This window comes from Salpingoeca rosetta (assembly GCF_000188695.1).
Source record: "Salpingoeca rosetta unplaced genomic scaffold supercont1.26, whole genome shotgun sequence".
Lineage (NCBI taxonomy): Eukaryota > Choanoflagellata > Craspedida > Salpingoecidae > Salpingoeca > Salpingoeca rosetta.
In genome coordinates, this window is record NW_004754908.1 from 750,856 (window position 1) to 765,855 (window position 15,000).

Here is a 15,000-nt window from a genome sequence, read left to right on the forward strand (position 1 = left end):
ACACACACACACACACACACACACAGACAGACACACACACACAACACACACACACAGACACACACACACACACACACACACACACACACACATCCCACCATCTTGGCTGTCGTCGTCTTCCCAAAGGCAAATTTTCCCACGCGACCAACGTCAAAATTGACTTTCAACCCACGCTGTATGGAACGGGCCCATGCAGAACGCTCACATCACTCCAGACACTTTTTCATATTGTGCAATCCTTGGGTGTGTTTTCATTGGGCGCAAGAAGCAACAAGCAAGAAGCGCTCGAGTGGCGTGGCACAACCAAAACACACACACGCAAACGAAGAAGGCAAGACCGCCAGCCAGCCAGAACACAGCAACCACGCTGCCAGCGCCATTTACCACTCCTGCTTGCTTCACACACGCGATTGATAGAGACCGCCACCAGCTCTCCCTTTGCCTCTCGCCTTTCCTTTCACCGCAACTATGGTGCGGGAGTGGGTGTCTTTGTGTGAGCGTGAGTGGGAGAAAGAGGCAACGCACGGATGATATCCGTCGTGTTCGAGTGCATGTGCGTGCATGACTGTGACCACGTGCCTGACTGCCCTCGCCTCACTGTCTCACATGCGTGTTGCTGCTCCAATACCGTGTGACATAGACCTCCTACACCGATAAGGGCGCCAAGCCTGACGTTGGCCGCTACCTCGGCTTTGACCACGCCACCTTCTGGGTCGGCAACGCTAAGCAAGGTATGCGCGTGCTTGTGTGTGGGTATGCTCCATGTGAGCTGTGCGGTGCACCTTCGGTCGCTCCTTTTGTACTCGCTTTCGCTCATCGTGCCATTCCCTTTGTCTTCCCTTTGGCTTCTCCTCCCTTGCTTCCCTTCCACAGCCGCATCCTTCTACACTGTGCGCATGGGCTTTGAGCCGCTCGCGTACCGTGGTTTGGAGACGGGCGACCGCGATGTCGTGTCCCACGCCGTCAAGCAGAACGATGTGAGTCAACACCACCAACCTATCCTGTGTCCATTTGCAATCTTCTGGCTTGCTTGCCTGCAGGCCGCCACGCAATCTAACCCCATACTTCACCCGCTGAGACCTTCCATTCGCCTCTCACGTTGTTGTTGTTGTTGTTGTTGTTGTTGTTGTTGTTGTTGTTGTTGTTGTTGTTGTTGTTGTTGGCACCACACCATGGGTTTGCTCCAATGACAGATTGTGTTTGTGTTCAAGTCCGCGCTGAACCCAGGCAACAACGGTGAGCGCTAATGTGGCGTGGTGTGGTTTGTTTTGCTTGCTTGCTACGTTGTTTTGCGCGGTGCTTGCGGGACAGCGCACATACATGCATACGTTCAGCAGTCACTCATGTCAACCGCAACCACCTACACGAACCAACTGCAGAGATGGGCGAGCACCTGACCAAGCACGGTGATGGCGTCAAGGACATTGCCTTCACCGTCGAGGACTGCCGTGGCATCTACAAGGTACCGCCGTTGTATGCGTTCACTCAAGCCTGACTGGCTTGCACCTTTCGGAAGTACAGCGACTCAATGTGTCTCCGAACAACGACACGGGGGGGGGTCCCTCTACGATGGGACCTCACTTATTCCCATTTCGCCGTCACTCACACACACACACACACACACACACACACACACACACACACACACACACACACACACACACACACACACACACACACACACACACACACACACACACACACCACATTGCAGCGTGCGATTGCGCGTGGCGCCAAGGGCGTGCGCGAGCCCTGGGAGGAGAAGGACGAGCACGGCACCGTTGTCTTCGCCCAGGTGCAGACGTACGGCGACACCACCCACACATTCGTCGAGCGCACCAACTACACCGCCACAGGTCTGTGTGTGTGTGTGTGTGTGTGTGTGTGTTCTCTCTCTCTCTCTGTCTCTCGTGTGTGTCTGATCACCAACTTGTGCAACTGCAACTGCCATATGCGCATGCGTCATCATGACTCATTGTTGCTTTGCGATGCATTCACTGCGAACGGAAACAGCCACGCACTTCCTGCCCGGCTTTGTCCCCCTCACCAAGAAGGACCCTCTCCTTGCCACCCTGCCTGTCCTCAACCTCCACGCCATCGACCACTGCGTATGTTGCCTACTTGAGTGGCTGCGTACGTGTGTGTGCATGTATGCGTGCGTGCACGTGCGCTGGCCTTGCCCTGTACATTATTTTTCATTCCATGCCACGCGCTGGACTCAAGCTGAGATCCACTAACCAACCACATTATCACAACAACAACAACAACAACAACAACAACAACAACAACAACAACAACAACAGGTCGGTAACCAGCCCGATAACGAGATGGAGGATGTTGCCACGTGGTACACTAACGTGCTCGCGTTCCACCGCTTCTGGTCTGTCGACGACACCCAGCTCCACACCGAGTACAGCGCACTCAGGTTTGTGACACCCCTTGTGTGTGTGTGTGTGTGTGTTTGTGTGCGCCGTTCCTGCTGTGACGGCTGCGCATACATGCCTCTGATGACGCTTACCTCCCCTGAACCTCCCCTGAACCGCTCCTCACCTTTGTATCTCCTTCGCGTGCTTGCTCGGCTGCTGCACAGGTCGATTGTGGTGACGGATTACGACGAGGTGATCAAGATGCCCATCAACGAGCCCGCTGCTGGCAAGCGCAAGTCCCAGATCCAGGTACGCCCGCCCACGCATACCGATGCTGTTGTTGATGGTGCTCATGTTGGTTTCTGGGTTTCGTTTGGTTTGATGTGGCTGGTGAGGTCGGCGAGTTGCATTGCGCTGGTGTTCAATACACACAGCCCTCCCACCAGCGACATGCCTCACCCTGATACACAACACCGCCTGTATGACCGTTCCTTGCTTCCTGTGTTGCTGCAGGAGTACGTTGACTACTACGGCGGTGCCGGTGTGCAGCACATTGCTCTCCGCACAGACGACGTCATCAAGGCCGTACGTTTTTGTGTTGCTGTATTGTTGTTGTGCTGCTGTGTGTGTTTCGCGTGTGCTGTGCTGTGATGTGTGGTGTGTGGTGTGCTGCCGTGGCTCACTTTCGCTTGCTCACCACCATACTCTTGCGTATGCTTGTGTGCTGCGTGTGTGATCAGGTTGAGGCTGGCCGTGCACGGGGTCTGGACTTCCTCACCCCGCCGGACACGTACTACGAGGACCTCATCGAGCGCCTCAAGGAGTCCAAGGTCGAGATCAAGGAGAACATGGACCTGGTACGTGCACACCACCAACAACAAGAAGTATCTTCTCGTGGTTTTTGCTTGTTTCCTCCCTTGCTTGCCCTACTGCCTTGTTTTCCTTGCCACCACCCGCCTTTGCTGTCTTGCTGGCACCCTTGCACGTCCGCCTGTCTGCGTGCATCTCACGCCATCTGTGCATGTGTTTGATTGTGTCTTGCTGGCGCAGATTCGCAAGAACTCCATCCTCGTCGACTTTGACGACAACGGCTACCTTCTCCAGATCTTCACCAAGGTGCTGCAATTTTTTTTCTTTTGTTGCTTGTGTACAACATGTGTCCACTCGCATGTTTCGCCTGCACCCATGTTGTGCCCACTGTCCTCCGCTATCCTCCTTCTGCCGCCTCCACAAATACACACACACACACACACACACACACACACACACACACACACACACCTCTTCTCAATCATCTCTTCGTGTCCCCCGCCCCTTCCCCTCCCCCCCCCCCCCAAACAGCCCTGCCAGGACCGCCCCACACTCTTCATCGAGTTTATCCAGCGCTGCAACCATAGCGTACGTTCGTCTTGTTGGTGTCTGCCTGTCTCTTGTTGCGTCTGTCTGCCTGTCCCGTTTCGTAGTTATGCACACGCGCTTGACGGCCTGCATGAAGGGGCTACAGCTGCTGTGGTGCTCATGTGTTTTCGCGGTTCCTTTGCTACTGCGTTTGATTGCACTGCAGGGCTTTGGTGCCGGCAACTTCAAGGCGCTCTTTGAGGCCATTGAGAAGGACCAGGCTGCCCGCGGCAACCTCTAAACCGCCTGCGCACATGCAACAACAGAATCGCCTCAACTTGCTTTTGCGTTTGCAGTTGTTTTGTTGTTTGTCGTAATGACACGATGCGTGATGATATGATGACGTGGCTGGTGTGTTGTGAGTTGTCGCTCGCCACTGGTTTCCTTCGTCCCAATTCGCCCGCACCTCTTGTCTTCGTATCACAACCTTCGTCTTACTTTCGCCGCAGCTGCTATGACGCACACCTTCCTCGACTACCACTACTAGATGCAGCTTCTTTGTTTGGCGTGCGTTGGTGGTGTAGCACGAACGAGCCGTGATTGCTTTCACTCGCTTGATTGGTCGTTTACTTTGCACCCTTGCACACGAACGTACACAAGCAAGCCTTTCGTTTTTTCGTTGCGTTCAACTTCCCCAAGTCAACCAACACCCAATACATATTGCTCGACCTACAATGCGCGCATCAAGAATCCATCTTGGAGGAGTTGGGGTATGACGTCATGTCATGTTACATCATCTCTTTGCGGTGGTGTTGCTGTCGTTGGTGGCGTTGGCGAGGTTGAGTGCATCGTGTATCGTGTCTTGGGATGCAGCCACCATTGTTGTTCCAAACACGCGCCCAAAGCACTCCTCCACCACGGGTATCACCTCCTCAACGGTCACTGGAGCGATCGGTGGGGAAGGGCAGGGGGTGGGGTGAGTGAAGGAAGTGGAATGAATAGACCATTTGAAACACACAGACGACGCTTAACAAACACACACACACACACACACACACACACACACACACACACACACACACACACACACACACACACACACACACACCTTCTCGCCCGAGCTGCTTGGAGATGGAGGTGACGCCCTTGTCTGCAATACCGCACGGCACAATCTGGTCAAACCAGGCCAGGTCTGTGTTGCAGTTGAGAGCAAACCCGTGCCATGATATCCGACGTGACACTTGAACCCCTGCAAAGACGCAGCCAGAGCGTGCAATGTGGTCAGGTCACTGTGATGAATGCAGCACACACACACACACACATACACGCACACACGCACACACACACACACGCACACGCACACACACACGCACGCACGCACGCACACACGCACGCACCAATGGCTGCAATCTTTGCGTCGCCAACCCAGACGCCAGTGTCTGGCGAGCGGCCAGCGTCAATGCCAAAGTGAGCGCATGTTTCGATCAGTGTCTCCTCAAGCTTGTGCACGTAGCAGCGGACCCCCTGAGATGAACCGAGTGAAGGCGGCACAGAAGTATGGGTGAGGAGTAGCAGCAACACAGGCGTATCAGGAAAAGTTGCATCACTGGTGGCGGGCAAGAACGCACGCGACAACGAGACACTAACGCCGTAGTTGGGGACTTTGACGATGGGATACCCAACGAGTTGGCCAGGGCCGTGGAACGTCATTTGTCCACCTCGCTTGCTCTGCACACCCGGTTAACGATCATCGCAACGTGACGTGTGTGTGTGTGTGTGTGTGTGTGTGTGTGTGTGTGTGTGTGTGTGTGTGTGTGTGTGTGTGTGTGTGTGTGTGTGTGTGATGCGTGTGTCTGTCTGTGTGTTTCTGTCTGTGTGCGGGTTGCATGTGCGTGTGCATTGCATGTGTGCGAGCGCGTCCAAAGAGTTGCTGGGAAGCGCAACATATCCTCAGATCCGATGGTTCGCGTGCAACACTTGTCTGACCTCATGGACGTGTGCACCGAGCTGCTGCAGGCGTGCTCGCTCTTCATCAGTAATGTTGTTGCGGCGGCCTTCAGTGTACGTTGGTGGGTGCTGACATAACACCAGCTGGTCCTGCGGCAATAACAAATGAATAGAACAGAGGTGAACAGAGAATGGTGTGTGGTGAATTTAGGGTGAGACAGTACATGACCCTGTATCCACTTGCACCACGCCTACCATGTCTTGATGCCCAAACATCAACACACACACACACACATCACAACATAATGTAACACACCAGCAGCATAGCAGGTCTGTGTTTGTTCACCTGCGTGTATGTGTCAACGAGGGCGCGCTGCATGCGTGTTGCGTTGAGCCAAGGGATGAGGCCTGGCAAGCGCAGCACGCGCACACTCGCTGCTGCTGCTGCTGCTGCTCCTCCACCTCCACCTCCACCAGCGGCACAAGCTACGCCAGCGCCAACACTGCCTGTGCAGACAGTAGTTGCAGCAGTTGCAGCGCGAAGCAGAGCAACACTCGTCTTCCTCATCGCCCACACACAAACAAGACAGCAGCGGCAAAAACTGATTTCAGTGTTGCGGGTGACAAGGGCAGATATGCAGGCAACAACAGCAGCAGCAGCTGGTGGCGGGAGTGGGAGAGGGCAAGCAGCAGAAGGGAGTGGTGGTGGACAAGAGGCAGCAGGGGAGCAACAAGGAGGGGTGGCAACAGGTGCTGGCAGCGATATCAGTGACACCAGCACTGACAGCAATGAGGCACAACAACAGCAACAACAACACAATGGAAATGAAGAAGACGACAATGAGTGGGAGGTTCGTTTGATTGATTGATTGTGTGCGTGTGTGTGCATGAGTTTGGGTGTGCGCGTGTGTGCATGTGTGTGTGTGTGATGGTCACATCACGTGTGGATCTTGCTTGACAATCGCATTCTGTCACACATGCCAGAGTCACATCACATTTCACACATGCACATGACTGCTCGCCTCCGCATCCCCGTCACCACTCGATGTACCATTTAGACGGAGTACGTTGTTGCCTCAGTGCACAATTCAAAGTATGCTGGCCTGAATCTTCGACCAGAGACCTTCAAAGTCGTGGTATGTTGCGCACACCTGCAGGTTTTCATCTGGTGCCACCTTCCTTCTCGTGCTTGCATGTGTTGTTCTTGTTGCGTGTGCTGCAACGTATTCGGTGTTGTTGGAAAGGTGCTCAACACACGACAACACGGGCACTGCCCTACAGCCAGTCTCGTTCATGTGTGAGAGTGTACACATTGCTGATTCCTTTCTCTGTGTGCTTGGTTCATGCACAATTCCCTTGTTGGTGGGATTTTGTGTTGACAGGGTGCGCACACAGCACAGCCCGTGTTTCGCATGGGATCAGACGTGTTTGTTGGACAGTACTCAGGTACAGGGAAACATGAAGTTGTGTGTGTAGCTGTGCGTGTAGCTGTGCGTGTAGCTGTGCGTGTAGCTGTGCGTGTGTGTGTGTGTGTGTGTGTAGCTGTGTGTGTAGCTGTGTGTGCGGTCTTCATGCGTCGTTCGTGTGCCCTTCTCACTGACATGTCTCTCCGCACCGCTACGTTCCCTCATCTTCTCACCCACCGGGCAGAGGCGTTTGGGACCAACCTCATCTTGCAAGCAACACAAGCAGGTTGACAGCGCATGAGTGTGTTTGTGTGTGCGCGTGTGTGTGCGCGCGCGAATGCAAGTGCACTGCACTCTTTGCAGTGCATGCTTGCCCCCGTTGCCTCTCCAGCCTCTCCCTCCCTCACACACACACATACAACACACATGCACACAACACAAACGCAGAGGCGACTGAGCGGACAGAGTGGAAGTATCTTGGGCGAGGCATCAAGACCATGACGCTACTGAGAGCAGAGCTGCACGAGGTGGAGCAAGAGGAAGAGCAAGAGGAAGAGCAAGAGGAAGGCAGCGATGAACCAGCGCAATCGGAATGATACAGCCGATAGGACACAGCAGCCTTCTTACTTTCCCTCCACCACCTTTATCATCTCCTTGCCTCTTCAGCAACAACCTGCCTTTGCTCATGTCATCTCAACATCATCTGTACACACACACACACATACACACACACTCGCTCTCTCTTTTGACTGTCTTCCCTTCCTTTTCTGAGTTATGCTGGCCCGCCGTTACACCTCGCACTTGGCGCCTTGCTTCGATGCTACCAAGCCCATTGCAACTTGTCGCTCGTACACACACACACACACACACACACACACACACACACACACACACACACACACACACACACACACACACACACACACACACACACACACAAACACACACACACACACACACACACACACACACACACACACACACACACACACACACACACGGAGGACACAGCTCTCTGACGTCACGGCGGGGCTTTGTGCGAGGTGGTGTGCGGTGACACCACCAGCGGAGGTTTGGTTGCAGTTACTGTTGCCGAAATACTGGTGAAAATATAAACAATAATTTGGAGGGAAATTCGAATTTCCACTAATGACCAGCAAGGAAAAACGAAAAGCCGAGCCAGCCGTCACGAGCAGACACCCACCGACCGCAACCCGGCGACCGACCGACTCGTGTCAGTGTGTGCATGCATCCACCAAGTCATCGAATCATAACGGTCCCAACGAGCAGCCCACCTCCCACTCAGGAACGAAATTTGAAAAGGGCAGCAAGCCATCTCACACGCTGCGACACTGCTCCGCTGCGATACGCCACGTTCGTTGATCAACACAATCCAGGACGACCCACAGCGAGCTCACCTGCAATTGTCTCACGTCAAGTGCTTGAGCCTGCTGTTGCTGCTGCTGCTGCTACCACTGCTGCTACTGCAATACTTCATCCAGCACCCAACAACAACAACAACAACAACAACAACAACAACAACAACAACAACAACAACAACAACAACAACAACAACAACAACAACAACAACAACAACAACAACAACAGCAGCAACAACAACAACAACAACCAGCCATGTCTGGAGGTACACAAACAACTTGTTCGCTTGTTCCCTTGCTTGAGTCTTTGATGATTGGCCTGGTTGTGCTGAGAGTGTAGCTTGAGGCACTCACATCTGTTGATATCCACGCGTGCTTGCTTCATGGACAGGGACAAGGAAGAAACACAGCACAACATGCGACGACTTCATTGTGCTTGAAAGCATTGGCACGGGAACATTTGGCATCTGCAGCAAAGTCATGCGCAAGAGTGATCGCAAGGTGCGTGCAACTGTGTCTGCGTGTGTGTGTGCGTGTGTCTGTGTGTGCCTGTGTGTGTCTGCGTGTGTGCAGCCACGAATCCTTCATGTTGAAGTGAATGAGACGCAGCCGTGAAGCCACCCCAATCTCATCCTCGAAGCGCCAACTGCTCGCCACCACCCACTACCGACAACCAACACCCAGATTTTGGTGTGGAAGGAGCTCAACTACGGCAAGATGACGGAGCGGGAGAAACAGATGCTGGTGTCCGAGGTCAACATCTTGCGGGAGCTCAGACACGAAAACATCGTACGCTACTACGACAGGTGAGGCAACCCAAAAACACACTTGTAGCGTTAGTGCAGACAACACGCAAAAGCACACATACACTTGGATGCACACTCACATTTACACACACGCACACATACACACACTCACATACCTTACATACACACTCACTCACAAACGACCATGTTCACACGCTTCGCATAACCTCACGCTGGCTCGTTGGTGTTGCGCTACTGCTTTTCCGGTGTGGTGAACAACATGCAGAATCATTGATCGGTCACGAACGACCATCTACATTGTGATGGAGTATTGTGAAGGCGGCGACCTCTCTGGTGTCATCCAGCAATGCAAGCGCACAGGGTACGCACGCGGTCTGTTGATGCGCACAAGCGTGGTGTCACACCCCAACACACACTTTTCCACTACATTGGACTCACGTGACCATACTTCCACCATCACGTTGCTGCTGTTGCTGTTGTTGCTTGTGCTGTACAGCACGACGCTTGAGGAGCCGTTCATTCGCCGCGTCTTCAAGCAAGTCCTCCTCGCACTGCAGGTACACCGTGTGTGCAGTTGTGTGTGTGCCTGTGTGCCTCTGCGTGCCTCTGCGTGCGTGCGTGCGTGTGTGTGTGTGTGTGTGTGTGTGTGTGTGTGTGTGTGTGTGTGTGTGTGTGTGTGTGTGTGTGTGTGTGTGTGTGTGTGTTGCATTCTTCCTTGCATGCGCGTGCGTTGAGTGTGACGACCACATTCTGAAACCATGTGTTGTTCTCTGCAACAGGAGTGTCATCTGAGATCGAGTGGAAAAGTGATGCATCGCGACCTCAAGCCAGCAAACATCTTCCTCGATCGAGACCGTGCGTGTACATACGGGCCATGCACTTTCATCTTGATGGCCCTCTTTTCTGCACACGTGACCCAAAGTGGATGAATTGCCAAACACGTACATACACACCCACACACCCACTCAGACACACGCACACACACACACACAATTGTACTGCAACACTCATACACATACACACGCAATCGCACCGCATTGCACGCTCTCACGCTCACATAATTGTCGCCAATACCATGGCATTGCAACGCTCATGGTTGTAGATAACGCCAAGCTGGGCGACTTTGGATTGGCCCGCGTGCTTGCAAGCAAGGCGGCGCTTGCACACACTTTCGTCGGCACACCATACTACATGTCGCCGGTAAGCTGTGTGTGTTGTGATGCGAAAAGAAATGTCTAAGTTTCGCCCCAGCACACAAGCAAGCACATGGTCGTGAACAGTTGCATTTCTTCTGTTGATGTGCACTAAGCTGTGCCCATTATTGTGTCGTGTGCAGGAGCAAATCACGGAGCGCGCGTACAACGAGAAGTCAGACATGTGGTCACTGGGTAAGTTTGCACAGCACAAGTTCATCTTTCACTTCCGGTGTGGATTTCACAACCCATGTCCACCGTCTCATGACGCATTTGCTCTTGCCTTGCTCAACATGCGCAGCAACAACAATGTGTCTCACGTCGTCCCTATGTCTGTGTGCGGTGAATACCTAGGTTGCATCGTGTATGAGCTTGCTGCGCTGCGACCGCCATTTGACGCAAGTTGCCAGGCGTCATTGGCGCGGCGCATCAGGAAAGGTCGCTTCTCGCCGCTCCCCTCAAGATACTCTGCACAGCTCAATGCCATCGTCACGTGCGTACATACGAACACACACGCACGCATGCACGCACACACAAACCACATACACGTAGTTGGTCGGGTGTGCTTGTTGTATGTTGCACGGTGTTGGTTGAAAAACTGTTCGACTCACGCCTCCTCTTCCTTGGCCCCCTCCCGCCCCTTTGCTGCTGTGTCTTCGTCTTCAACACGAACAGGTCGATGCTTCAGCAAGATCCGCGCAAGCGACCGTCTGCGGAGGAGTTGCTTGAGCACAGCTACTTTGCACAACCGCCTAGCCCGAGGGCAGGCTCCGATCTTACCCCTGTCCCGCTCTGTGCACACTGCTCCCGTCGCATTGGCCGCGCTGAGGTGCGACAATGCAGGAGTTGTGCATGTTTGTGCGTTGATTGTTGTGTATGTTGTCTATTGTGGCCGTTGTATGCGTGCGTGTGCGTTTGTCGGTGGGTGCGTGTGGTCATTCGTGTGCCGTGATATTTTCAAGGATGTGTTGCTTCAGCCGGTTTTGCTGAACCACTCACGTGTTATTTATCCATTTCCTTCAGATGTGGAGCGACGCTGGCTCCAGTGAGGAGAGCTCGTGCTCGAGTCACTCGAGCGCGCACGACAAGGCAGCAGACCTGAGGCAGTTGGAGGCGTCGCTGAAGGTGAGCGCAGCTAAGCGTGACAGCAGCTGAAGTGGTTTTGTTTTTGGCCTCATACTCCCACAGTGTCTGCTCTCAATCGGGCACGCATAGACACACGCACCCACGCAAGTCGTTGGCGTGATGTAGACGAGACACGCAGACGCACAGTGTGCATTCGACACCGTCTCATCCCAAGCTCCCGTGCTCACTGATTTGCCCGCATGTACAGGCGCGTGAGCAACGACTGTTGACGCGTGAACGGGCGTTGGAGCAGAGGGAACGCGACCTTCGTCTGCGAGAGAAATATGTGCAACAACGAGAGCAGCTGCTGGACATGGCGCGGGAACGAACGAATCCACGTACGTGCATGGGACACGGCACACTGCACCTTGCCTTGAACATACGTGTGTGTGCGTGTGTGTGTGTGCGTGTGTGCATGCTTGTGTGGGTGTGCACGTGTGTGTGTGTGTGTGTGTGTGTGTGTGTGTATGTGTGTGTGTGCGTGCTTGTGTGTGTGTGTGTGTGTACATATGTGCATATGTGCGTGCATGCGTGTGTATTGTCTTGTTCAATGCAGGGTGTCAAGAGCTCACATGCCACTGCTTGGTTGTTCTGGTGTGCAATATTTCACAGTGGCCACGCCAGGCTTTGATGCGAGGCTACAGAAGCGACTTGCCGGGATTGGTCTGCAGGAAATCACAAACATCTTTCCGTGACAGCACCAGCGCAACGAGATTGCCGCCAGACGCAAGTGATTTCACACCGCGTCGGGTGTTGTGGCACACACACACACACACACACACACACACACACACACACACACACACTCTCTCTCTCTCTCTCTCTCTCTCTCTCTCTCTCTCTCTCTCTCTCTCTCTCTCGGTCTCTATAAGTCTTTTTCTCTCTTCTCTCTGTTTAGTCGAACTTTCCTTGCCTTGCCTTGCCTTGCCTTGCCTTGCTTGCTTGCTTCTTTGCTATTCCTGTTATCTGCCCGCTTTGCTTGGGCCTTCCCTCCTTCTTGGGTTTTGTCTCTCGTGGCTGTTCCCCTTGTTGCCGGTAGCCATAATAGCCGTTCTTCTGCGTCCCGTTGTTGTTGTCGTCGGTGTTGCTGGCCATTGCCGTTGCACCATTCACTTGCTTGCCCTTTGTTGTCCGTGTCTTGTTTCTGTGCCGCCTTCGTTCCCCTTGTTCCACCCTGCCTTTCTCTCGTTTGTGGTGCTGCTGTATATTTCTGGTTGTTGTTGATGAGAGCTTCGCCACACGCACCGCATCAGTTTTGCATCTCGTATTGAACCCACGCCATGTACTGCTGTAAATCACTCGATGCATCATCGCACAAGCGGAGCGTGTGTGTACAACACGGACGGACTCACACACATTCACACACTCTCACACACACACACACATTCACACACACACACACACACACACACACACACACACACACACACACACACACACACACACACACACACACACACACGACGGCATGTTACACATGCTTCACAGCATGCAGAAGGTGTCAATGACAAGAACGTCGTCGATCTGAAGAGGAACGGCGTACACTTTTCCGTCGACAGCGAGGGCCGCGGCGCTCCACTGCAGCTCAGTTTCGCTACCGAGCATGCCCAGGGCCAGAGAGGCGGCATCCGTGGTGTTCGTGCTCGGGTCAATCAAGAGCACGCTCTGGGCTGCTCTTGGCATGCCGAGGATGTGGCCGTCGTCGAGCAGCACGCCCCCGGCCCACTTGTCACCACCGGCCATAAAGTTTGTGGCGACGCTGGTGGTGTCGAAGGTGTTCGTGCTTGGGTCGATCACGAGCACGTGCGGGCTGTCGTAGGGAATACCGTAGATGCGGCCATCTTGACCCGTCACTGCGCCAAGCCACTTCTTCATGCCACTGCCAACATTTGCGAGTGTGGTTGTGTCCGCTGTGTCTGTGGCAGGGTTGATGATGAGGACGGAGCTGGCAGACAAGGGGATACCGTAGATGAGGCCGTTGTGCGCCAGCACTGCAGCGTGCCACTGGTCGGTCTGCAGTGGTGTGCTGACACTGGCGATGGTCGTGACATCCGCCAGGTTCGTTTTCGTGTTGATGATGAGGACGCTTGTGCCGTGGCGGGGAACGGCGTAGATCTTGTCGTTGGGTGCAAGGACGGCGCCCGCCCACTGCGCATTCTGAGGGTCGACTGGCGGCACAGGCACCTCGATTGTGGACACATCCACGGTGTTGGTGGCCGGATCGATGATAAGGACAAACTGCGCTTTGGCAGGCGTACCGTAGATTTTGCCATTGCTTGCCAGTACCCCACTGGCCCAGTATAAACTTGAAGCCCAATTGATGTTCCGAATGAGGACGGTTCCGACCTGTCCGGTGCGAGGGTTGATCCAGGCCACCTCATCGCCAACGCTTGGAATGCCATAAAGAATGCCGTTTGGCGCTGCAACGACGTCGGAGTACGGAGCAGTGAAGGGACCACCAATGGTGGCGAGTGCATCCACGCCCGCACACATGCGAACCTTCAGTGTGTCGAGCACGCCTTGTTGGCTCTGGAGCTCACGCAAGACACCGAGCACATCTACATCGTTCACCAGCACGCGCTGGGACGGGTCGCTGGTGCGCAAATGCACGGTTCCATTCGCGTCCTGCGTCAGCGACGCGCGCCCAGACCCAGCAAGACTCCCCACCGCAAGCGTGAGAAGGGCAACAGCGGCAAGCGCAGCGAAGCACGGGATGCGGGCGTGCTGGGCGTGGGGAAGAAGCATGATCCTATGATCGTTCGTGGGTGGAGCCTTCGCGTGTGAAGAGGCAAGGAAGGAGTGGAAGAAGGAGCGCATGCGACGAGTGCGTGCAGGCAGTCGCTTTTATTTTGTGTTGTCGCAAACCGTTGTTTTGGTTGACGATGCTGCTGCGGTGTTGTGGAGAAGTGTGTTGTGTGCGAGCGGTCCTGCTGGCGGTTGTGGCGCTGGTGGCGCTGGCCACAACAGTGGTGCCATTATGCTCAGCAGGAGCTGTTGTGAGCACGGGCGGGTGCGATGGGATTGCTACAGTGTGGCCAAAGCCCACGCGTTGCAGGACACACAGCACAACCATCGTGAGTTTGTGCCGAGTGACTGTGGAATCTGGTGTGCTGCTGCGTATTGGATTGTGTTGGAAGAGTTCACACATGTTTGCGTACACAGATGTTTGTGTACATAGATGTTTGTACATAGATGTTTGTGTACAAAGATGTTTGTGTACATGGATGTTTGCGTACACTCACACGCGTTCGCTCACTCACGCACACACACACACACACACACATATCTCACTTGCGCACACTTGCTCACTCACCCCAACACACACACACACACACACATAAACACACACGCAGTCGGTGCACCCAGCGCTGCAAATCAATAGCAACTCATCCAATACTGTGCTACAGCAAGCCATCGACCGTTATTCAGATCTACTTCTCACAAAGGTCAGTGAAGATGCACACGAAGAGCGCAACGGC

The 15,000-nt window shown here is 54.1% G+C and overlaps 6 protein-coding genes across 6 annotated transcripts in view; 4 read left to right on the top strand and 2 right to left on the bottom strand.

The window, feature by feature from the left end:
* The first annotated feature begins 238 nt into the window (after positions 1 to 238).
* PTSG_09644 (4-hydroxyphenylpyruvate dioxygenase) lies at positions 239 to 4,465 on the top strand. Its single transcript, XM_004990011.1, has 14 exons — positions 239 to 471; positions 641 to 731; positions 874 to 977; positions 1,194 to 1,236; positions 1,380 to 1,462; positions 1,715 to 1,856; positions 2,014 to 2,108; positions 2,304 to 2,425; positions 2,591 to 2,675; positions 2,880 to 2,951; positions 3,107 to 3,223; positions 3,417 to 3,482; positions 3,708 to 3,764; positions 3,931 to 4,465. The coding sequence occupies exons 1-14, from the start codon at positions 469 to 471 to the stop codon at positions 4,003 to 4,005; spliced, it is 1,155 nt and encodes a 384-aa protein (XP_004990068.1). The 5' UTR covers positions 239 to 468; the 3' UTR covers positions 4,006 to 4,465.
* On the bottom strand, positions 4,315 to 6,273 carry PTSG_09645 (lipoate-protein ligase b). The gene is made up of 6 exons (XM_004990012.1): positions 5,998 to 6,273; positions 5,691 to 5,801; positions 5,352 to 5,432; positions 5,102 to 5,228; positions 4,813 to 4,953; positions 4,315 to 4,646 (listed from the first exon to the last, which is right to left on the bottom strand). Exons 1-6 carry the CDS (start codon positions 6,217 to 6,219, stop codon positions 4,498 to 4,500), a joined length of 831 nt encoding a protein of 276 aa, XP_004990069.1. The 5' UTR covers positions 6,220 to 6,273; the 3' UTR covers positions 4,315 to 4,497.
* On the top strand, positions 6,189 to 7,788 carry PTSG_09646 (uncharacterized protein). The gene is made up of 5 exons (XM_004990013.1): positions 6,189 to 6,502; positions 6,710 to 6,787; positions 7,034 to 7,097; positions 7,302 to 7,343; positions 7,505 to 7,788. The coding sequence occupies exons 1-5, from the start codon at positions 6,287 to 6,289 to the stop codon at positions 7,651 to 7,653; spliced, it is 549 nt and encodes a 182-aa protein (XP_004990070.1). The 5' UTR covers positions 6,189 to 6,286; the 3' UTR covers positions 7,654 to 7,788.
* A 904-nt stretch (positions 7,789 to 8,692) lies between these two features.
* Positions 8,693 to 12,216, top strand: PTSG_09647 (NEK/NEK2 protein kinase; the record flags this gene model as incomplete). Its single annotated transcript, XM_004990014.1, has 13 exons — positions 8,693 to 8,702; positions 8,828 to 8,937; positions 9,121 to 9,242; positions 9,469 to 9,564; positions 9,700 to 9,760; positions 9,983 to 10,058; positions 10,306 to 10,403; positions 10,540 to 10,591; positions 10,751 to 10,889; positions 11,072 to 11,225; positions 11,420 to 11,521; positions 11,730 to 11,859; positions 12,134 to 12,216. 13 exons carry the CDS (start codon positions 8,693 to 8,695, stop codon positions 12,214 to 12,216), a joined length of 1,233 nt encoding a protein of 410 aa, XP_004990071.1.
* Positions 12,217 to 13,003: 787 nt separating this feature from the next.
* Positions 13,004 to 14,594, bottom strand: PTSG_09648 (uncharacterized protein; the record flags this gene model as incomplete). Its single annotated transcript, XM_004990015.1, has 2 exons — positions 13,004 to 14,245; positions 14,403 to 14,594. The coding sequence occupies 2 exons, from the start codon at positions 14,592 to 14,594 to the stop codon at positions 13,004 to 13,006; spliced, it is 1,434 nt and encodes a 477-aa protein (XP_004990072.1).
* Positions 14,595 to 14,977: 383 nt separating this feature from the next.
* The window catches only part of PTSG_09649 (uncharacterized protein), a gene marked incomplete at both ends in the record, with an annotated part of 9,180 nt that continues 9,157 nt past the window's right edge, over positions 14,978 to 15,000 (top strand). Inside the window, one exon of the mRNA XM_004990016.1 lies at positions 14,978 to 15,000. This exon is cut by the window's right edge and continues 10 nt beyond it. Within this exon, the coding sequence (XP_004990073.1) occupies positions 14,978 to 15,000 (23 nt within the window).